Source organism: Dermochelys coriacea, chromosome 13 (assembly GCF_009764565.3).
Source record: "Dermochelys coriacea isolate rDerCor1 chromosome 13, rDerCor1.pri.v4, whole genome shotgun sequence".
Taxonomy (NCBI): Eukaryota; Metazoa; Chordata; order Testudines; family Dermochelyidae; genus Dermochelys; species Dermochelys coriacea.
Genome location: NC_050080.1, coordinates 2473984 through 2496650, shown reverse-complemented (window position 1 = coordinate 2496650; position 22667 = coordinate 2473984). Strand labels below are relative to the sequence as shown.

Below are 22667 nucleotides of genomic sequence, written 5' to 3'. Positions count from 1 at the left end.
TTAGCGAGACTGACAGGCGGATTAGCTAGCTTGCTTTGGGACATCAGGGGGGCACTGCCTGACATTTCGCATCCTGGCATTATTAGGTGAGATTCTGGGGGTTCGCTGGCCTCTGAGGAAGGCTCTGGATGGACTCTGGGTATGGCCTGGCACAGAGATGCTAATTTCTCAGGTGCTGAGCAGAATCTGTGGTCTTGTCTACACAGCAAGTTACTGTGCAGCAAGGCAGGGTGTGAATGTGCATCACACCAACATGCCCCTGCTGAAAAAAATACATGCTGGGCTTTTCATTGCATTGTAGCACTGTCCACACATGGCGGGGCTGTGCGGCAAGCTAGTTCGCTGTAGTCACGCCCTTGTGTGCCACTCAGTAACACACCATGTGGACAAGCCTTGTGTCTGGTTAGACACTGATTCAAACACATATATGGTGACTATTGAGGAGGACACAAGACACTCGTCAGTGGTGCCAATGCTCATTTTATTGACAGTCTTGCAATATTTTGTGTTTTTTCTTAAAACCCCAGCTCTTGGGGTCAGGTTATTACAGGAGACTCTCCGCTTTCATTTTAAAAGAGTAAATTTCTAGCCCTCACGCTTGCGGAGAAAAGCTTTAAATGTAGCCCCTCAAGGCTCAAACCCTAGAAGGCAAAGACCCCACAATGTGCTGCTGTATAAAATCTGCTGATTTGCAAGTGTATCTCTGATTTTGTTGGGCCTGGCTCTTGGGTTATGAATGCCAGGGGTTGGGGCAAACGTGAGACCACCTGCTCCGAGCAGCCTGGCAGGTGTTGCTGCGTTCGCCTGGCATTTCCTGGGGGCTGCGGCTCCAGGCTGGGGTGGCCCTGGCACGGTGTTTCTCGCAGCAGCAGGCTGGGTTTTTGGAGCTTTCCTTTCCACACCGCGGTGAAGGAGGAAGGAATTGTCCTGCCATCTGCCATGGAGGCGCAAAACGGGGCTCAGCCAGCACTTGGCTTTGCCATGTGGCCCTGCCAGGGAGAGGCCAGAATAACTAGCCCTGTTTTCATTCAGGCCCAGGAGTGTTAGAAGATCATCCCTGGATGCCCCAGAAAGGCCCTGGGGCTGTTCTTTCTCAGCCAATGCCTGTGGGGGGGGGGCGGGGGATGGCTCTGGCAACAGGATCCCCTCTTAGTCTCTAAGGTGCCACAAGTACTCCTTTTCTTTTTTCTGTCCACTGGGTAATTCCAGCTTCCTTTCCTGGTTCGTGGCCAGGAGCTCAGCGGTTTCAGCATTTCCCTGTTTGGCAGGTGAGGAGAGGGACCAGCGTCTCAGCCGGAGCAACAGAGAGGTCCATTCCTGCCTGCTGCTCATGAAGGGGGCACCCTGGCTAACCTCACGCCCTGTGTGCCATTCCCTAGGGCCCCGAGCCGAGGGGGTGACTTGTTCAACCACTCTCTTGTTCACCCCCATCCCACCCTGAAAGTCTGGAGACTTCTCCACAAATGCATCTCATCCCTGCACCCTGGCATTGGGGGGGAGGGAGGTAGGATGTGGGCTCAGACTTGGCACGGACTCTTCCTCAGTGCAGGCCTGTCCCCCCAGACTCCCGCCTTCCACGTGTGGCTGGGAGCTGCTCTGGGCCCATCTGACATGGGGTGTCCAGACAGTGCTGCAAAGAAAAGCCAGGCAGCCTCTCGGAAGGGGCCGGTGCGAGGGGCCGTGCTGCAGCCCAGGATGTGTATTGGTGCTGCTGAGACATCAGCCCAGATACTGGTGACCAGACAGCGAGCTTGGCTGGGACCTGCTCGCACCCCCAGCAAGGAACCATGTCTAAGAACAGCCCGCCGCTCCGGGGCGGCACCGTCTGGGGAGGGGTGGGATGCTGCACACCCTCAGTGCGGGGAGAGGGAGGGGATTAGCCTGGCAAACACTTCTCAAGGAACTGGGGGCTCCCTTGCCCCCCAGAGTTTAGCTACAGCTGCAGCCAGAACAACTTTCTTTTTCTCTGACTCAGCTGGCAACTCGTGATTTGGGCCTCGGCCTCCCCACAGAAACCCTCAGACATTGTATCCCAGCCCAGCTCCTGCCCTGCTACTTGCAACCTTCAGCCCGGTACAAATATTGTCCTGCTGCCCACACGTCCACCCAGCACCTCTCCTGTGGAGTCCCACAGCGCGCAGTGAGTCAGACCTGTGTGTCACGAGTAAAGCTGGAAGAATGCTGCAAACCCACATTCACTTTCCCCTCTCCTGCTGCTGCTTTCCTCTCTGCTCTGAGCTGTGCCAAGGGCTGCTCCGGGGCTGTCCCGCGCCGCATCCTGTCGAACGCTTAGCCTGGAAGCTCTTTGGGTTAGGTCTGGGCCTTTCCGAGCGGGTTTGCAAAGAGCTTAGCAAGGTAGACTAGATCTGGGATGTGGTTTCTGCACACTCTCCCTACCTAGGGGGGCTACGAACATGATACAACCCCCACCCCACCCCAGTCCCTGCCAAGGGTACTACTCTCCCTGCTACCTGGAGGGTTTGGAGTTCTATTAACCCTGCCTGCCGGGTGCCCCACGACCTGCAGGATTCCTTACGCTCACAGCTGGCTGTTGCTCTGGGGCTCAGGCCGTGGTACAGAAACGCCCCGTTCCCAGCGTGTTGACAAAGCTCCATCACACATTGGGCCCGCTGGCTCAGAGGGGACTGAACTGTGCTCAGGCCTGCGGCAGGCTGCAGTTAACACTCACACTGATCCCAAGGCAGAAGATGAGGCTCAGTCGTGTTCTGCGCCAGGTGCTCACCTGGCCGCCAGCACCGCACAATCTCCCCCGGTGGGGCGGGGCACGGCTCTTATCTCCAGTGGCTAGCACGGGATCAGATGAGCCTAACGCACGGGGAATCTGAAGCAGAGCAGCCAGCTGCACCAGGGTCTCCCAAGTCCCAGACTTGCAGCCTATCCTCTCTGCGCCAGCCTTCCCCAAGATGGCTCAGGGCACTGGCCTGCTGGAACTGCAGCTGGGCACTCGGGAATGCAGCTGGGCGCAATCTCTCTTCCTCCACCCCACCCCTGTGTCCTGATAAATGGAGATCAGGACATACGTTCACTAGGGGCCTTTTTGGAGACAGGTGAGCAAGCCCCACCCAGGGGATGGGGTGGTTGTGGCCCCTCCCAACAGCCCTGCCCAGGAGGAAGGGGCACCATGGCTCCTGCCAGCTGAAAGTGGAACCAGCTAAAGGAAGTAGGATTCCTCCCCACTATCCCCCGGGTGCAGAGGAAGCCATATGCTGCCTCAGAAAGCGCTGTTGCCATAAGGGGCACTGCCAGGTGGGTGGCTGCAGCAAGCTCTGCCCTTCATGGTTTAGTTCATTATTTGATTCAAAATCATTGTTAGGATGCCCTTTCTGCCCCCCGGCAAGTGCAACACAAACACCAGCCTGCTCTGCCTGTCTCTGGGGTGGGCACGGCCACAGCGCTGGGCCTCGCAGGTCCCCGGGACGCACGTGTCCGTGTCCCTGTTTTACAGAGGTGGTCTCAGCCATGCCGAGTTGGGCAGGCACATTTCCAAAGGTGCCCATTGATTTTGCATCTCATCATCACTGGGTGCCCAGCTTGAGCCACCTCGCAGGTGCCTGGTTTCCTGGAGATGCCGAGCACCCGCCACCCTCTGAACATCGGCCTCTTTACAACGTCTCCATTTAGGCCCTCAACAGCACTAGTCATGCTGGAAAATCTGGGCCACGGGCCTTAGCGCTGGGCCTAGACTCCTCAGTGGCGAGCTGGGATTTGAATTCAGCAACTCATGACCTAGGTTTTACCCAGGAGCCTGCACTCCTCCCTCTAAGGAACAACCGCCCGAGGCCCCATGTGACTCTGAGATGTCTACTCTGGTGTGGAAGCCCCACTGCAGCGCAGAGAGCTGACGGCAGAAACCTTCTTACAATACAAACCACGTGGGTCCCTTTAACACTCTGCTTTAGAGAGGCCAGTAAAGCCCCAGGGGCTGGGTCCCCATGCCATGCTCCCGCAGGGGTGAGTGGAGAACACCTGTGGTGCCAAGAGGTGTAAATGACAAGTCAAGGTGCAGGGCATGGGAGTACCAGCTGACTCCAAGCAGCACCTTCTCCCCCCCACCTCCACCTCTTCAGTCCCACCTGCCCTTCGCACGATGCTCCCAGGCCGCCGAGGCAGAGACACCGAGGCGAGACGCAGTTGGGGGATGTGTTTTATTCCACAAGCCAGGACACAGTTCCATTCAGCCCCTGTCTCCCATGCAGCGTTCTAGTTTTGTGGGATAACAGCCATGGCAAAAGAATGCTGGCAGTGGGTGGTACGGTACCCAAAGTGATTTCTCCTGGGAGCCAGGGTCCCTCTTAGCTCCATCAGGCAGTCACCACTGGGCAGGAAGCAGTAGGAGAGAATAACTTACATGGAGAGTCCCTTCCTTGGCATCAGCTCTCCGAAGGGCAAGTGGAATGGCCAGGGATGTCCTGGGCACAGCGGTGGGCAGCAAGAGAGGCTGTGAGGGCACAGTCTGTCCTGGGCGGGGCCTGTCACTCAAAGAAGAACATGCCAGGTGTCCTGTAAAGACAGTGGGGGAGTCCCAGCTGGTAACCATTCCCTCCTGGCAGGGAGAACGGGCTCCCAGCCCACGACTCCTTCTGCTCCCCCTGCAGCTGGACGGCAGGTCTGAAGGGGGGCGGCTGGATGGGAGTCACGGGAGCTGCGCTCGGTGACGATGTCAAGAGGTGCTCCAGGGCCGAGTTGCATGCCCTCTCGTTCATGCAGAAGCTCAGTGCCTGCACCCGGCACTGGTAGTTCCCGCCCAATGTGTCAGAGCCCGAGCAGCCGAAGGAGCTGAAGACGGGCAGTGTCGGCTTGATATAGCTGTCGCCTTCGAAGGAGGGGAAGCAGGCTGGCGAAGGCTGCCGGCTGCAGGGCAGCGAGGGCTTGCTGGGCCCCAGCAGGGCTGGGAACACGGGGGCCACCTGGCTGAATGGCTGGGACAGCCCAATGGTGCATGTCCCAGACTCCTTACCCTCCTGTTCACTGTCGGGAGACACGGTCAGGGCTGGTGTGGCTTGAGGCGGTTCCTTGATGTCCCTGGTCAGCTGGGGGTGCTGCGGGGTCACTCGCTCCCCCGGGGCAGTGTAAGGGGGTTGAGCTATCTGGATGGGGGGCTGAAGCCCCCCAAAGACAGTCTCCTTCAGCCGGGGGCTCTCTTGCCCCTGGGTCTCCAGCAGGCGCCCCTCGAGGCCTGGGTAGCAGGGCTGCTTCTCAAAGAGCTGGGGTTTGGGCTCCGGCCCCTCCAACGGGTACAGGCACGCCTGCCTGGGTTTCTGCAGGTACTTCCTAGGGGTCAGCAGGCTGGCCTGGCCTGGCTGCTCTGGGCAATGGATGCTGGGCTCCTTGCTGCCCTGGCCACACTCCTTGGTACCCATTTGAACCTCCAAGGTCAGCGCCTGTCTCACTCCCGTCTGCCCCCCGCACGAGCTGAGCAGCTGGCTGGCGGGAGCAGGTGAGGAGTAGTTGCTCTCTGTCTTGATCTCCTCGGCCAAGAGGGCCAAGGGCTGGGGGTGCTGCCGGGCCCGGTACTTGGGCTGTTTCTTCCGCGCCCCCTCCGCCCCTCCCTCCGGCACCTCCCGTAGGCTACTCTTACGGGTGAAGCGGCGCCGCCGGCGCAGGAAGCTGCCGTTCTCAAACATGTTGTAGCAGTCGGGGTCCAGGGTCCAGTAATTGCCCTTGCCGGGTTTCTTGTCATCCCGGGGCACCTTGACGAAACACTCGTTGAGCGACAGGTTGTGGCGGATGCTGTTCTGCCAGCCCTGCTTGTTGTCCCGGTAGAAGGTGAAGCGGCCCATGATGTACCGGTAGATGCCGTTCAGGGTGATCCTCTTCTCCGGGGTGCTCTGGATGGCCATGGTGATGAGTGCAATGTAGCTGTAGGGAGGCTTGGTCACCTCGCCCATCTGGGGGGGGGGCCCGCTGCCCGCACTCGGCCCACTGCTCTGGGTTGGCTCTGAGCTGGGGCATGGAGCTAGCACCATCCCCAGGTTGCCGCAGCCTCCTTGGTCGCTGACGGGAGGCAGGCTGCGCAGAGAGGAGGCAGGGATGGGATACTCCAATTGCATCCTTCCCGGGCAGGGATCCCTCCCGTCCTGTCCCGTCCAGAGCAGCTGGCCGCTGCGAACTCCCAGCTCTGACTCCTGTGAAAACCTGGTTCCAACTCGGTTAAAACTCCACTGCAGCCCAGCCTCTCGCCTCTGAAAAAGGCGAAAGGGGGCGGAAAGTCCCTCCTCTTGCCCAGAGCAGCATGGGGGCCACCTAGGGCGGAGCGAGGGGCAGTGAGAGCTGATAATCCATCTCCTGTTCGTTCTCCGAGGTTCCTGAGCCAGGCGGCTGGGAGGAAATACAACCAGGCTCCTGGCCGATCCGGCGCACTCAGCATTGCTGTTCCCAGACAGAGTGGGTGGGAAGCAAGGGGGGTTGAAGGGACAGGGAGGGAGGGAGGTGGGGTTCAGTACCAGGCTTTCTGTCCTCAGGGGAGCTCTGGGGCAAGATAGCCTGGGTTTTGTGCCCGTGTTCTGTCTGGGCATCCCAGTCTCTGACCCTCACTCATGCTCCCTCTTTCGAGGGATCTTTCCTCTTTATCTCCCCTCACCCCGTCTTTTCTGGGTGTCTCAGATCTGCTGGGAATCTGCTCACCCATTTGCTCTCCCGAGCTACGTGCACTGGCTTTGTTAGCGAATGTTTAATGTCCAGTGCCCCCTGCCTGCTCCCCCCAGCAAGGGAGACTGGGGGAGGGAAGAGAATGGTGTGGGGAGACTTTGGGTTTTTTAGGGGATCCCCAAGGGGAGGAGGAAGGGGGTGCAGAGCTGGCAGTCACCTGGCTGGTTTTTTGACCAGCCTGGCTGTTTTTTCTGTGCCCATGCCGCTTGCCAGTTGGGGGACGTGGCATGCCAGGTTTTTTGTTACTCACAGAGGTAACTTGGCAGCTGGCCACGTGCATTGCAGCAGTGGGCACACCCGGGTCCAGTGGCTGGGGACCAGTTTGGGGTGAGGTAGACCCATTGCCCATGGGTGGGGCTTGTGGACAGTGGGGTGAGGTTTCTGGAGAAGTGCTGTGGGGGGGAGGGAAGATCAGCTTGGGTGTGAGGGGGCATGGCCAGTGGCCTGATTTTCTGTGTTTTGGAGGTGGCACCTGAGAGTCAAGGCAAGGCAGGGTAGGGGGAGGCTGCAGGTGTGGGGTAGGCAGAGTGTCACCATGCACTGGGCTGCTGGGGTCACTGGCACCCTTGGTAAGAAGTAGCTAGTTTGTCCTGGCAGAATAAACTCCTCTAGGCTCCTGGCTCCCTCTGGCGGAGATCTGGGATGTTAATAACAGTAACATTGAGCCCTTCTCTAGGTAGACTTTACAAAGGATTACTACTGAAGTATCATTATCCCCATTTTACAGATGGAGTGGAGAAACTGACACATTGGGCAGTGCAGTGATTTGCCCAAGGGAACCCAGCAGGCCAGTGGCAGAGCCAGGACTTGACCCTAGACTGGGACTCAGTTGTGCTCAATCCACTAGGCCACGCTGCCTCCCAATCCCTGTTTCTGAGGCCTGGCTCCCTCCCACCTCACTAACCCAAGTGGCTGCTCTCTGCAGCCAGTCCCTGCCTCCCTCTGTGCCAGGTGCTGGCCCCAGGGCAGTCTGGTTCTCGTGTCCTATAGCCCAGGCCCTGGCTTTGGAGCCCTTCGGGGGAGCATGCCCACTGCCCAGAGACCCCCTTTGCATGGAGCGCTGGTGATTTAACAGCAGGGAGTCAGTACCAGGGATGCTCCCGGCTGGCACTGGGCACCCTGGTGCAGTGGGTTTTCTCTCTCCGTTGCTCACTCAGCTGTTTCCTGAGGTTTATGCTTCTTGTTTTCCCTGATTTACTCTCCACGGGGGTCTCCTTGCTGTGCTCACCATGAGGCTCTACCCGTGGAGTAGCATCTGGGGGCCTCCCACCCTCTGACAGGCTCGGCCCTGCAAGCACAGCTGTGCCCATCTCTGGGCACTCCTGTGGAAAGAGTCAGTGACAGCCTCTCCCAGGGAGTGAATCTCAGGGCAAGCTCTTGCGGCCACACATTCCTGACTTTTCCAGCATTTTCCTGGTGTTGGGCCAGGTCCCGTCCAGGGCCCAGCTAACCCCTCCGCTGTGCGGCTGGTGCCTGGCAGTCAAAGGAGAAGGGCTGGGGGAACGAGTGCCGTGCCTTGTGGGTAGGCTGGAGACTGAGCGAGTGGCAGGACGGAGAGGTGGGAGGGGAGGCGTGTGGAGGCCCCATGAGTAGGACAGCAGGTGATGCGTGGCTGAAGCGAAGGCGAGCGGGAGCCAGGATGGAGAGGGAGGCCAGGTGTGCAGGACAGGGATGAGGGCTGCCCCACAAGCAGCGTGTTAAGACTTGGCCTGGAATGCAACGAGCCCAGCAAGCCGCTGCTCTGCCTCCGGGTTGTACGGCAGGGCCAGGGGCCAAGGCGCCTTCGCTCCCCTGGGAAAGGACACGAGCAATCCAGGGCAGAGCCAGGTGCCCGCAGAGCTTCCTCAGGGTTGAAGTTGATGAAAACAGGAGGGGGGCGCTCTAACCGCGGAGGGGGTGAGTGCTGCTTACCCAAGGCAGGAGGAGGAAGGGGTGCTCCCCTGCGAGCTGCTCGTCACCCCCACTGCCTGCCCCCTCCCCAGAAAGTCTCCCCAAGGCCCTGTGGGGGAGGGGGGAGGACCCTTCTTTGCGAACCTCCGCTCTCAAATTCACGTGCTGGCTGCTGCAAGCCAACAGGCGCTGGTGAGGCGAAGCCAAGCGTGCTACCTATGTTGCACTCAGGCTTGAGCCAGCGCACCCAGCCTGGGCCCAGCAAAGAGCCCCCTCCCCTGTCTAGTCCCCGCTCTGTGCCCCTCTTGGCCAAGCCGAGAGCAAAGCTGAAATACATTGCGGGGGTGGGAACTGGCTCCTCTGGTGCTGTCCTTGGGCTTGCAGCTGGGGCTTTGACATGCCTGTGACCTTTCCTGGGAGGAGGAGTCCCTGCAGCAGGCTCAGCCAGTAAAGATCCTGTGCCCGTTTTCAAAGCACTTTGCAAAGGGCGTCCAATCAGCCCAGTGATCGGGGCGGCAGTTATGTTCCCTTGTTACGGGGGGAAACTGAGGCATGGAGCGGGGCTGTGACACCCTCAAGGGCACACAGTCACTACCAGGCCTGGGGTTAGACATCAGGAATTCACGGCTCCCAGGCCCAATCCATGCGCCCACACCAGCCTCTCACCACAGAGGATGTAGCCATCCCAGGAGCTGGGCACTGAACCACCCAACTCGGCACAGGGCACCTCAGAAAGTTTCTTCAGGCCATGTCTCCAGGTGGCAAAGAGGAGCCCTAGGCCACCCCAGCATTGATCCCAGGAGCCTGGCAGAGGCAGGCCAAGGGAGCGCACTCATCTCCCAGCTGGGAGAGCCAAGCCTGTGATCCCCTGGGGAATGAGCCCTCGCTTTAACCTCTCCTCAGACCCTGAGCTAATGGCTGCTGTGGCCCAGCCACTCCTGCCTGCTCTCCGCTAGATGGCACCGGCCGGCCGCAAAGCCACTGCGGGGAACTCCCTCTCCTGAGCAGCCAGTGCCTTCAGCCGGGAATTTCAGTGCAGCTGCTCGGGGCTGAACGCACCTTCCCCGTGGCACCAGCAGGGGCTACTGGGCCCTAGATTCAGTTTGGAGCTATTGCTCCCCAGCCCGGGGTGGGGGAATAGAGGTAAGTTTTACTGTCTCTGTTTGACTTTATTGTCATCAGCTGCTCTGAACCCACTGCCCTGCCCTGAGCTCTGTGCTTCTGACCCAGAGCAGTTTTATTCACAGCCATTTCGGAAGGGCAGGTTTCTAGGGCCACAGAACTAACCATCACCCTGCTGCAGCCAGAGACATAAAATCACATAAAATCAGGGTACAAAAATCAACACTTCTTCTGTATCAGCGTAACCTGCCATGTCCCAAATCCCGTGCCGTATTCCAGCAGAGCAATGTCACAGCTATCCTGCCACGCATTAGTCTGGGATGAAGTCCCCATGCCTGAGCTCCGGATAAAGATCATGCTCCCCCCCAGAGAGGGGCTAATGCCAATAGCTCTACAGGGCCGATTCCAGGATTACCCCTGTCGATCTATCCCAGGCTTTAGTCCTTATGTGCAGAGGCTGGCTGGGTAACTCCATGCTGTGTTATGCAAGGCTACTCCTGAGTTATAGGGCCTCTGTTAGAGACAGGGCTAGTGGGATGTGTGCGAGGTGGGCACGATCTTTTCCATGCTACAAAAGCTCGAGTGTGAGTGGGGTCGAGGCACCTTGCTGGCTCCGTCTTCCTCTACCAGGGGCTCAGGGCTGGCACAGCTGCTTCAGGATCTGGGTGATGTGGCTGGAAGCATCAGTGGCATGCAGCTGTGAGGAGTCGCGCTGTGACAGTGGCCCCATGCGCTGGGCATGAAGGAAGAGCTCCCGCGCAAACACGGGCTCAACCTGCAGGGCAAGAGCACAGTCGGGTCATTGCAGGCAGACAGGCCCTGCAGCACACCCCGGTCACTTCCCTCACTCCACGGCACTCAGTGGCTGACTTTTTCTAGCACGCGCCGACCTGGCAAGCTGACTCTGTGCAATCCTGCGTGCCCAGCACAGGGTGTGCTGGGATCTACAAAACCTCTGGGCGGCCGGAACTCAGGCTTCCTCTCCAGCCTGCCAGCATGCCCTGCAGCAGCCTGTGTCAGAGCTGCCAGGTGCCCGCTGCTGTGCCCTGCTTTGTTCCAGGGCTCAGGAGCATGATTTACAAAGTAAAACTATTTCCTCATGTTTATTTCCCACTCCCTGCTGTTCCTCATACGTTCTTGTCAACAGCTGGAAATGGCCCACCTTGATTATCACTACAAAAGGTTTTTTTTCTCTCCTGCTGGTAATAGCTCACCTTACCTGATCACTCTCTTTACAGTGTGTACGGTAACACCCATTGTTTCATGTTCTCTATGTATTTCAAATCTCCCCACTGCATTTTCCACTGCATGCATCCGATGAAGTGAGCTGTAGCTCACGAAAGCTTATGCTCAATTAAATTTGTTAGTCTCTAAAGTGCCACAAGTCCTCCTTTTCGATTTACAACCTGTAGCTCAGGGCGATGCGGGACAGCCGCGGAGAAAACAAAAGTCAGCACTTGTGCCCCACCCCGGGGATCACAGGGGCCATGTGACAGACCCCGGAAAAACAGCCAGCCAAGTCCAGCAGAACCCCCATTGCTGCCCCAGATACTCACATGGGCCATGATGAGCTTCTGAAAGTTCTGACTTGGGGTAGGGGGATACTCCTCTCCGAAGCACAGGTGGATCTGATACTGGGGTGTGGGCTCCCCACGACTCAGGTAGCTCCGTAGTTCTGAAACCCACAAGCATTTCCAGCCATGACTTGGAGCACCCTCAATAGCCTGACGCACATGGCCGGGGGCTGGACAGACCCTGCCAAGGGGCTGATGGAGACACGACAGTCCAAAGGGTCTGCACCGGGGGAGGACCCTGCAAGGTCACTGGATCTTGGGGCACAGAGAGATTTCACTGGGTCATGCACAGTCCTCAGGAGGAAGGCATGGATCTCTTCGAGGGAGGGAGGGACACAGCAGCAGGGGTGGGTCTCATGCTAGTCCTCTCTCTGGGCCATAGAGCCAGCAGGCTCCTTACAACTCCCAAATGGGGGTCTCAGTGGGAAGAAACCTATGGGTCATACTGGTTCATCCTGTCCCAAAGCTTTGACCTCCCAGGTCACTACAGTGCATCGTAAGGCTACTCAGAACTCCCCGGCCCAGCACAGAGAGAGAACTCCTGCTCCTAAAACACGGGCTCTTAGCACTGGAGCCCAAGGAGAATTGCTGCTAGCAGTACAGGGCACATAACACACGGCTGAGTGGCTCTGATTCAACCCAGCACAGGCTAGCAGGGCACAGACATTCCAGCCAGTTCAGTCCCATATTCCCTATTCTGTAACGTACTAGAGAACAAGCGCCTCTCAGGCCCTGGTCACTGAGGCAAAGAGCAAGTGCCCAGTGACTAGGGCAGGACGAGATGGGCTGTATGCTCCTCTTCTCCCCATACCCTTTGCCCAGATCTCCCAGCCTCCCCGAGCACGTCACTGCCATGCCCTTGAGCTGCCCCCAGGCACGCTGAATGGGCACGTACGCTGCAAGAACTGCTGGGTGTCCAGGAGCTTGTAGGTTTTCTCCCTCTCCAGCTTGTTGGGTCGGTTGTTGTGAGGCGCCATGGGCCCATTCCAGTACACCCTGCCCTGGCACTGCCGTTTCATGAAGACGCCTTCGGGAGCCACCCACAAAAGGACGCCCCGGTCCAGGTGGGGAAGAAGCCGTTCCAAGATGCCCGTCACGCCTGCCATCCTGCTGTCGCCGGTCAGCAGGCGAGGGGAGGGGAACTGGATCTGCTCCATGGAGGATGGGCCGTAGAGCCGCTCGTTGTCAGCCGGCACCAGGCGGTAGGTGATGCGGCAGCCCTCGGCGGTGCGGGTGGTGAACTCCTTCACCAGCACGTTGCAGTAGTAGAGGCGGACGTGCAGCCAGCAATCTGGGGGAGTGGGGGAGGGAAGAGGGGTCAGGAAGTGGGGAAGCTCCCAGTGACAATGGATGAAAGTTGGGGGGCGGGTGGGTCGCAGGAACCCAGTATTTGGGTCACTGACACTCAGTCATAGCCAGGGCACTGAACGGGCCCCTCAGCCACTGATGGCCCTGGGCTCAGCTCCCCGGCTCAGACAGAGCCGAGCCACCTCCCGGCAGCAATCCCAGGGAACCACCTGGAGGCATGGATGGGGCTGGAAGGCAGCCCAGTGCTGCAGGGCTCTAGAGTGCAGGTTAACATCCCCTGCTCCATGCCGCTTCAGCAGCGAACCTCCCCAGCCCGCCGGAGGGGAGCGGTCAGTGCTACGAGGAGCAGGCGCCATGTGCTCAGCGCTGCCCTGAACCACAGAGCAGGTCGGGGCCCTGTCCCCAGCTGAGCTGGACGTTGCTCCTGGGGGTAGCTTGCAGCAGTGAAGGGTGGAGCTGGGGACCTGCTAGCTGCCTGCCTAGAGTTAGGCCAGGAGGTGTTGAGGAGAGGAGGAGGGATGTCAGCGCTGGGGCCAGCCCCTCCCAGACGTGGGCCAGGCCTGGGAGCTTAGGCACCGTTAGCTGGAATGGCAAGCACCTGGTGCTGTGAGGGGCAAGTTCCTTGGCAGAAAACCCAGCCGGGCCCAGCTTGCCCCGGATGTGAACACCCGCCCCCATAAGAAGGCAAAGCCAGGCAGAGCAGGATTTATACTCCCTTCCCGATTCTGGGCTGCTGCCGGGACGATCTGGTAAGTTAGAGCAGCCCCAGGGTTGCGAGCTGCTGCTCGGTGTTTGTGATGGGGGAAGGGGAAAATGAAGGGCCAACCCCTAATTCCCCTACGTGAACACGCTTAACTGAAAAACCAGAATGCGCCTCGGAAGGGACAGAAAGCCAGGGGTCAGCCCTTAATCCCATGTCCATGCTGGAGCCCTGGTAGGTGTGTGCGCATCTCTCCAGCCAGGACTGGGATCCCCATGGCAGAGCCCCGCAGAACCTCAGCACCCAAACTGCAGGAGGGCACTTCAGTTCCCGATGGTCTGGAGACCCCGAGCCCCAGAATCCCAGTGATGGATGAAATTCTGGCCTCATTGAAGTCAATGATTTCAATAGGGCCAGGGTCTCCCGCTCTGCCTCCCTCCCCTGTGCAACAGAGAGGGGGATCCCGGGCTGCCCCCCTCCAGTCCTCTACCTGAGTTGTTGATGTCTGCAGTGGGGATGTGATTGGAGTTGGGATCACCCAGCTGTGGGCTCTGCAGAAAGCGAGCATGTGTTGGGCTCCAGCCACAGAAAACCCCTTTCACCTGATACCCTAGGAACAAAACAGAAACCGAGCTTGCAAAGTTATCCACTCTCAGAGACGGGCCTGGGGCAGTCAGTCCAATGCCCTCTCTTTGCCTCCGGAGAGCGGGGGAGTTTCTCATGAGCACAGCACTTGTTATTGGGTGCCCAGGCTTCTCCCAAGGGCGGGGGCAGAGAGCCCGAGAACTGGTGAGCTCCTCTCTGGCAGTCTGTATGCCCTGCAGGAAAAAACATCTGGGGAGCAGCGGAGCAGTGCTCAGAATGGTCCATGTTTCCATAGATTCGTGGCAAATCTCTTCTCTCTCCCACCCATGCAGCCCCACAGAACAGAGTAAGTGTCTGGCTGGGAGAGGGAGAGCAGGACTTAGATGTTCGGTCTGTTAGGCAACTGGGCAACAAATGCCCTCACCTGTAACTCCCTCCCTGTTCTTCCTCTCCTACCCCTGCTGTACTTTCTTCAGCCATGTATGTTCCCGAGATCTACGGAGCATGGAGCTGCTCTGTCTGCATGCACCTGGCATTTCTGACAGCAGCCAGCAGGTTGATTATACGGCTCCCACAGGCAGCTGAAGGAGACTAACAACAGAAAATATTGTGCCCTTCATCCACGCAGCTCAAAGCACTTGCCAAACAGGGCTGGATCAGGGCCCTAAGTGCCCCATCACAAAGTCCAGTTGCACTCGTTATACGGAGGAGTGGAATGAGGCACCAAGAGGTGACTAAGTAACTTGGCCAAAGTCAAAGAGTGAGTTAGTGGCCGAGCTGGGAACAGAACCCAGGAGTCCTGCCCGTGCTCTGAGCTCCACTCATTAGACACACTCCCACAGCAGCTCTGAATCGGGAGCCAAAACCCAGCCAGGCTAACAGCCCTTTGCTCGCTGTTCAGGAAACTCTTAAAAGCCCCTTGAAGTAAACTGATCAAAAGCAGGTTTCCAGGTTCTGGCCAGCACATTACCCAGTTCCTTGTAACTCCGCTGCTCTTCACTGCAGAGCACTTGTGTCCTAGGCAGTGCCTGTCAGTGAGCGATGCCCTGCATACACTGTCAAAGTTGTCACCACAGCAAGCGTTACCCAGCATGTGCTGTAACTCAGTGGTTCTCAATCAGGGGTCGGAAGTACAGGGCCAGCATTAGGAGATAGCAAGCAGGGCAATTGCCTGGGGCCGCACAGCACTGGGGGGCCTGTGAAGCTAAGTTACATGCTTCAGCCCCAGGTAGTGGGGCTTGAGCTTCAGACAAGGTTCACAAGTGAAAAACAGGCTCAAGTATCACTGAATAAGTGAAATGTACGTACGGTATTTATATTCCAATTGATTTATTTTATAATTCTATGGCAACAATGAGAAAGTCAGCACTTTTTCAGTACTAGTGTGCTGTGACCCTTTCGTATTTTATGTCTGATTTTGTAAGAAAGTAGATTTAAGCGAGGTGAAACCTGGGGGTGTGCAAGACAAATCAGCCTCCTGAAAGGGGTACAGGAGTCTGGAAAGGCTGAGAACCACTGCTGTAACTAATAACCCAAGTCAGTGCAGGGACCAACCAAGGGTATGTTTCTTTCCCAGACTGCTGACAAGAAGCACTGAGTAAAGTGAACCAATTTAGCTCTGAGTTGGGGCATCATCTGTTAGTGTAGCTAGCATCCTGGCTGGAATATAGTTACAGAGATGGGCAGAGCTACCATGGTTTCAGAGCCGGACCCAAAGTGCAGGGGTACTTGGATCGCAGGTTCTAGTCTGTGCCCATTTCTCATAGTGACTGAACTCACTCAATTAAAGGGAACTCTGAAAAAGAGTAGGGGATTCCTGTAATCATTGGGGAACTAGAGGGTATCAGAAGCCACCTCAAGCCCTGGAGGATTTTGGGCCCAGACTTTAACGCTCAAGTCCATCCCTGGTCAGAAGCAGTGATGGGGGTGAATAAGAAATGAGTGAAACTAATCTTTAAAAAATCAAAAATAACATCTTTAGCAACTGCTCTCGTGGGTACTGGTAAGGAGATGAGAGGCTGGGAATGGACAAGTCCCCTTCCTTACCCCAATCTGCCGGATGGCTTGGTAAGTGGGAGACCAGTGGGACTGGAGAAGTCTGGCAGGTCTCCATCAGATCCTTCTTCCCATCCTCTTCCAAACCTGAGGACATGCTAGTCTGGGAGGAAGAGAACAGAACCCATGAGAACAGGACGAAGGGAGGAGTCAAGCAAAGACCTGGGAATCAGGTGACCTGAGTTCCATTCCAGGCTCTCTGGACAAATCACTTCCCTGCTGTCCATGCCTCAGTTTCCCATGTGTAAAATGAGGACAGTCCTTGCCTACCTCAAAGCAGTGCTGCAAGGCTCTCAGCTAGATGTTTGTAAAGCTTTTTGAGATCCTTGGATAAAGGGCACTAGACAGGTACAAAGTATCATGAAATGAAAGTAGCCAGAGACCTGCGTGGGACACCCGTAAAATACCAAGACTTGTTATCAAACCTGGAACCCATGTTCTCTGTGGGACAGACAAAAGGAGGAAAGAGGACTGGACAAGAGAAAGGTCAGTGCAGATGATAACCTCAACCCACTCGCACCTTGTCTGGCCCGCAGTTAACTCCCATCTCCGGGTCCCCGGGGGCTGGGGGCTGGCTTGCCTCCTGTTCTTCTGGGGAAGGGGACTCCAGGCTGCCTTCCTTCTCTGCAGAGAGAACATGAAATCTGTTACTCGCCTGAGAGCAACAGAGCTGCTGCGAGAATACTTGCCCTCCCTGGGATCGTTGCCCAGAAGAACACGACTTCATGCCCTTCCTTTCACTGAAAATTGTGGCTCCACAGTTGCCTAAGGAAATCAAACCCAGCACTTCCCCAGCTCCCAGCAACCTCGAATGAGCCCTGAAAAGCTGAGGGACGAAGCTTCCTGCAATGTGAACGTATTCTGCCTGCTAAGTGCTTGGCATTGCTGAGCTATGGGCATGCTCCTCGTAACCTGGACACGCTCCATCTTCCCACAGCCGGCTCCAGGGGATGCTGAGCAACTGGAAGAGCCGTGCAGTAGAATCAGGACACATTTCCTCTGCCAACGCCCACCCCGGTGGTAGGGAGGGTTTGCTGCTGGAGGTTATTTCCTTCCGAACATGGCCATGTGCCAGCATGGGCACTGCCCTGCCTACCTCCCTGGGGATAAGAATGTCCCACTTGGCATTTAACAGTTCCCATCCCTCAGGCCCAGACCTGCGTGCTATCTGGAAACGAACTAATTTCCGCAGGGCAGACTGGATCCTGGCAGAGGAGGATTACTGGGAAGGGACCAGCATAGGGAAGAGTGACTCTGGGTTTGTGAAACAGGAGGGATGGGAAATGCTTCCCGAAAAGGAACAACAGACTGTGGCTCCACCTCAAGTTGGAAGAGGCAACCTCCCTACTGAGGTCCCAGGGATGCCATACCGGAGTCTCTGGCTCCATCCGATAGGATCTGGTACACTTTGTACGGCTCTGAGATGTCCAGCTGGCTTCTTTCGGGGACCTCCTGAAAATCGGTGCTTTTGTTCAAGGCGCACCGGAGGCGGGTTTTCCAGGTGGAGGGGTCTGCCTTTGTACCTTCCTGGTACTTCCCCTTGTAGACAGCCCAGGCCTGCAATGGCAAGGAAACGGGCAAAAGCTGCCCCACACTTCACCCTGCAACCACGGGAGGTGCCACCCCCCCACACCCCCCGAGACTCTTCTGGGCAGGCCCACGACCAGGCAGGTCACAGCTTAGCAGGTGCCTTGCACAGCACAGGTGCATGCTGCCAGGCCTCTGGGAGAAGGGCACCAGCGCCCAGTCCGAGGGGCTGCGGTGGCGCCGGTCAGGGTGTGGACGGCAGGAGGGCTGGGGAGGTGGCGGAGAGCCGGGGCGGGGGGAGAGGCAGAGAAGGGAGGCGCTGGAGCTGACGATGGGAAGGGAGGAGGGGAGCAGGCGCTGGGCGCTGAAGTGTCTCACGCTACGATTCGCCCCAGAGCCTGGCTGCAGGCTCCGATCTCGTTCCCCGGGGACCTGCGGCGCGCCCCCCGCCGGCACCGGGGCTCCTGCCCGCCGCCCCACGTGCCCGCCCGCTACCTTGAAGAGCGCCGCGTCCTGCTGCTGCCGATAGTCCTGCTTGGCGGCGTGTTTCCAGGGGATGCGGAAGATGGTTTTCTCGCGGTTCTCCCAGCGCAGCCCCGGGTACCTGCCGCTGTCGATCTGGGCGATGAGCCATTCCTTGAGCCGCATGTGGCTCCCTGCCTCCGCCATGTGCGCGGCCCTCGCCAGCCGGACCCTGCCTAGCGCCGGGGCCCTGCGCCTCTCCCCGCCAGGGCGCTGCGCCCGGGGCTCTCCGCGGGACCCCAAAGCGCCCGGCCTGGACACCAGCTCCGAGCCCTGCTGTCTGCTTGCGCGGCTCTCCCCGCGATCAGCCGGCGGCCCGAGGGCTGCTCGGCTGCCCCAGGCCCTGCCCTGCGCGCTGGCCGATCCCCGCGGGAGCTGCGGAGCCAGGCGGGCGTGGGATGAAGGGTCCACGGGGTGCAGGCACAAGCTGTGTCCCCGGAGAAGGTGCTGGAGCAGGCAGGACGAAAGCGAAAGAGCGGCGCAGGAGCGATTTCACTTTCTCTTTCCTGCGCTGGCTGCTTTCACTTTTGTGTAAGGACCAAGGGGCTGGAGCCCTACGGCTCAGGGGATAAGGGGCTGGACCCCCCTATCCCCAAGTAACATGGGTCAAGGAGCACCCCACTTTCCCGGGATCATGGAACAGGGGCCCCCATCCTCCAGGGGACTGGGATGGGGATTGTTCTCCCCCAGGTGGCATGGGGCTGGCCAGGGCTGGATTACCCACTAGGCAGACTAAGCACCAAACAAGCATTGAAGTAGTCATCATGGGAAAAATCAGAACTTTGTTAGATTTCCTTACACTGCACTACACACTCCTCCCCCGTTTTTCTGTTCTTTTTTACCACACAAGTCAAGCTCTCCAAGAAAAGAATTGGATTTGAAAACGTGTGCAGACCTCTGTCAATCATTAGGAGACCACTTACACACTTTGAGGAATTCAGAGTAGCAGCCGTGTTAGTCTGTATTCGCAAAAAGAACAGGAGGACTTGTGGCACCTTAGAGACTAACAAATTGATTTGAGCATAAGCTTTCCTGAGCTACAGCTCACTTCATCGGATGCATTTGAGGAATGATTTTGAAAGATTTGAAGACATATCTAAAGATATCTTGCCTGATACTAACTACAAAGAAGCCCAGTCCCGCAAGCGAATCAGGAAAAAACAAGCAAATGATAGCAGTGCAACAGAAACAGCATTGAATCCTAGAGACAAATTTCACGTATCTACTTACTACACTATAATTGATAAACTTGAAGCTCATATGAAGGGGAGAGGTGAAGTGTACAAAGAAGTATCAAGTAGATTTTCTTTTCTAAACAATATGGACTTATCTGACAAACAATATTCGCAAGGTTACCAAAAGCTAGTTGACTCGTACCCTGCTGACTTGAACATGAATCTCTGTGGAGAAGTACAGCAGTTCCACTGTTATATGTGCGCAAAGTTTAATGAAACAGGAAAAATGAAATTCAGTCACATTGATCTTCATGACACAATACTGAAAGACGGAATACAATGTGTATTTCCAAATATAGAGATTGCATTACATGTTTTTCTAACATTGATGATTACTAACTGCAGAATGCTCTTTTTCTCAGCTGAAAAGAATAAAAAACCCTCAGAGAACAACGTGTCAGGACAGACTTGATTCACTTTCCCTATTGTGTATGGAAGCGGACATGCTTCGTCGAGTCACCTTCGATGAACTTATCCAGAATTTCGCAATCAGAAAATCTAGAAAGAAGCTGTTTTAATTTCAGCATACATGTAAGTTTTGTGTCATTTCAAAAATAAAATTTTATTTTACAGTATAGTATTGTTTTTATTTTGAATTATATATGAGGGGGGCACCCTAATCTTTTCAGTGCTTAGGGCCTCTAAAGGTCTTAATCTGGCCCTGGGGCTGTCACTAGCCAGACGGCGACCCCTGGGTCAGGGCCTAGGTTCTAGTGCCCACGATGTTAGCTCAGTCCATACTTGTGTGGATGGGACCAGGACAGGGCTCAGTTACTGCTTCCTGCCGCCTGTAGAGCTCAGGGGGGTTGGGAGCATGGGTAGAACAGCACTGTCTATGCAGGGAATATCACGGCCTGTGACAGCTCTTGTGGAAGAGCCTGTTCTAACCCCATCCGCCAGCCTGAGTAGAGCCTGGCAGTGTAGCAGTCTCTCCAGGGGCTACCAACAATTGGTTGCCTGCTAGCTGTGGGTCTTTAAGAACAGGTGGGAGGACATTGCATGGCAAACATATGGAAACCTGGACCCCGACCTGGTTGTTGCCTGGGTCCAGCTTTCCCTGTATTTCTCACAGCTCCTTGCTGTGGCTGAAAGCCAGAGATGCAGGGTTATTATTGGTCTTCTCCTCTGAACAATCAACTTTTTCGTTTTTTTCATTTTCTGTGCAGTAAGGAAAATGCAGCTAGTTTGGCCCTGTGTCAGTCACCAGCTGCTTATTGTAAAGCTACCGTTCATCCCTGTCATCTTTGGGGTTGTCTTGCTGCCCCGCCCCACAGCCTGAGGCTGCAACTGCAGTTTTATAATGGGAAACAATGGAGCAAAATCTATAAATAAAAAGGTGACCGTGTCACTGTCAAGCAAGTTACCGAGAGACGGGTGCATTTGGGGCTATAGCTGGTAATTCGCTGAAATGAATCATTGAGCCATTTCCAGCTAGTAACTGGATAATAATGGAAGGAGCCTCTCACTGAACCATGGACATGGACAACCTTCGAAGGTCAGGCCTGTTTGCCCATTACTAATGTGTTGATAATGGAAATACGTTCAGGAGCTGGAAGATGACCAGTTTGGGCCGGGCCAGCGTATGGCATTGGCTGTGTCTTAACGGCCAGAAGCAGAACATTGCACAGCGAGAGAGCCCTGTAGTTTTTAGCTCGATGTAGCTAGTGTGATACTGCCATGCCCAGGTGAGTATATTGCCCCATGTCCAGACATCTTCTAAATATTCCACCCAATGGAGGACATGTGGGGTCTCTGCTGCAAGCGAAGTCCTGGGCATTGCAAGAGGTTTGCTAGAGGGAAACAGTTTGAGAGCCATATAACAAGTAGAATATTATGTTCCAAATCCACTGGGAATGCAACCTGACGAGTGGGAGGCTGAGAGCTGACCCAATCAACATGGGAACAGTGAGCACTCGTGGAGACAGCCTGTATTTACTGTCTCAGCAAGATGCAGGCTGGAAGGTTTACAAAGACAAATGAACCCCACGAGAGTTCTGGCGGGAGGGAGGCTACCTGGGTTAAGCGACAATAGTTGTGATTGTTTAAGAGCACAGGAAACGGCCCAAGTGGTTTCAGTTACAGAGGAGTGACTTGACCAGCTGGCGCTGTCTCATGAAAGTTGAGTCCTAGCTTCTGGAACTAGAACAGTGCTGCGAGAAATGACCAGTGGGTGAGAAATACCTTGTCAGACAGGAAGGTAATTTGTTATGAAGTACTGGCTACAGCTTGCAGTTTATGTTGTTCTTGCCCTGTACCCTCATGTTTCCAAGTCCTTCTCCTTGCTTTCAGCTGCATCTCTATTTTCAATTCTGTTAAATAAACTTCAGTTTGGTTTTACTATAAATCGGTCTAAGTGTCTTGCCCTAAGAAGAGTGTTGAACGCAGGTGAAACCAGTGAACTGGGGAGCACTGCTTCCACGGATGGTTGTGCCCAGCGGGGGTCCACAAGATAAGGGACTGAGCACTCAAGTGTAATAAAGTGTAAAGAACTAACACAGAGCCCAGAGCAGAGCGCTTGTGTCTCCAGTAGCCAGTGGCTGGGGAGAGTTTGCCCTGGTGGGCACGGACAGGGCTCTGTCCCACTGTAAGCAGGTGGTAGTACTTTGCCATGGACACCTGGGCCAACCTCCAAAAACGTCACAACTAGTCAATGTCAAGCCTATACCTCCCACCTGGGGTTAATCTCAGCTGGCTGCACTAAAGTTGAAACTACCTTTGAGTATGTCTTCACTGCAAGAAAAGGTGTATTCTGAATGGAGTTAGCTAGTGAATTAGCTAACCCGGGTTAAAATAACAGTGAAGACACGGCAACTCACCTCTTAACGCAGGTTAGCAGCTCAGGGTGAAGCTGCAGAGGAGCCTGCGAACTGCTAACCCCACTTTAAAGCTGAGTTTCCATGTCTTCTTCACTGCTGCTTTAACCTGAGTTAGCTGACCCAAGTTAAAAATACACCTTTTCTGCAGTGAAGACAAACCTTCAGTCTTGTCTCCGCTAGGGTTTTACCCTGAGAGAACTATCCCAAGTTAGCTCTCTAGATATACAAACACACTGCCCTTTGCAGTGAAAACAAACCTGCTGAGGATCAATGCAGGCACCTGCTGGTAAGTACATCTTCATGCCGTGACTAACCCTGGCCAAAAAATGAAAGCCAACATTGTGAAACATTTCTAAGCTGTTCCTGGTCTGCAGGGTTGAGAACAGCCCCTTTCCTGTGTTTTGCCAACTTTCGTGCCACATTTTTGACAAAAAGTTCAACCAATATTTGTATCCATGTTTTGATTAAAATCATTTAAAGACAATGTGGTGACCAAAAGCCTGGTGTTTAGTCAGAAACTGAGGCTTCTTGTAACTAAAGAATGTGAATAACACTTTTCAGAGTAGCAGCCGTGTTAGTCTGTATTCACAAAAAGAAAAGGAGTACTTGTGGCACCTTAGAGACTAACCAATTTATTTGAGCATAAGCTTTCGTAGCTCACGAA

General features: G+C 55.9%; 2 protein-coding genes across 3 annotated transcripts; both read right to left on the bottom strand.

The window, feature by feature from the left end:
• Nucleotides 1-4149: 4149 nt before the first annotated feature.
• On the bottom strand, nt 4150-8007 carry FOXS1 (forkhead box S1). Its single transcript, XM_043495798.1, has 2 exons — nt 5955-8007; nt 4150-5914 (listed from the first exon to the last, which is right to left on the bottom strand). The coding sequence occupies exons 1-2, from the start codon at nt 5971-5973 to the stop codon at nt 4494-4496; spliced, it is 1440 nt and encodes a 479-aa protein (XP_043351733.1). The 5' UTR covers nt 5974-8007; the 3' UTR covers nt 4150-4493.
• Nucleotides 8008-9707: 1700 nt separating this feature from the next.
• Nucleotides 9708-18439, bottom strand: LOC119841974 (interferon regulatory factor 4-like). 2 transcript variants are annotated; one of them, XM_038369830.2, is made up of 8 exons: nt 17926-18437; nt 17274-17460; nt 16424-16527; nt 15895-16006; nt 13754-13873; nt 12151-12546; nt 11238-11356; nt 9708-10456 (listed from the first exon to the last, which is right to left on the bottom strand). In XM_038369830.2, exons 1-8 carry the CDS (start codon nt 18097-18099, stop codon nt 10316-10318), a joined length of 1353 nt encoding a protein of 450 aa, XP_038225758.1. In that variant the 5' UTR covers nt 18100-18437; the 3' UTR covers nt 9708-10315. The 2 variants fall into 2 exon arrangements, with proteins under 2 accessions (XP_038225758.1, XP_043351734.1); XM_043495799.1 differs by lacking the exon at nt 13754-13873 and having other exon boundaries at nt 17926-18439.
• Nucleotides 18440-22667: the final 4228 nt, after the last annotated feature.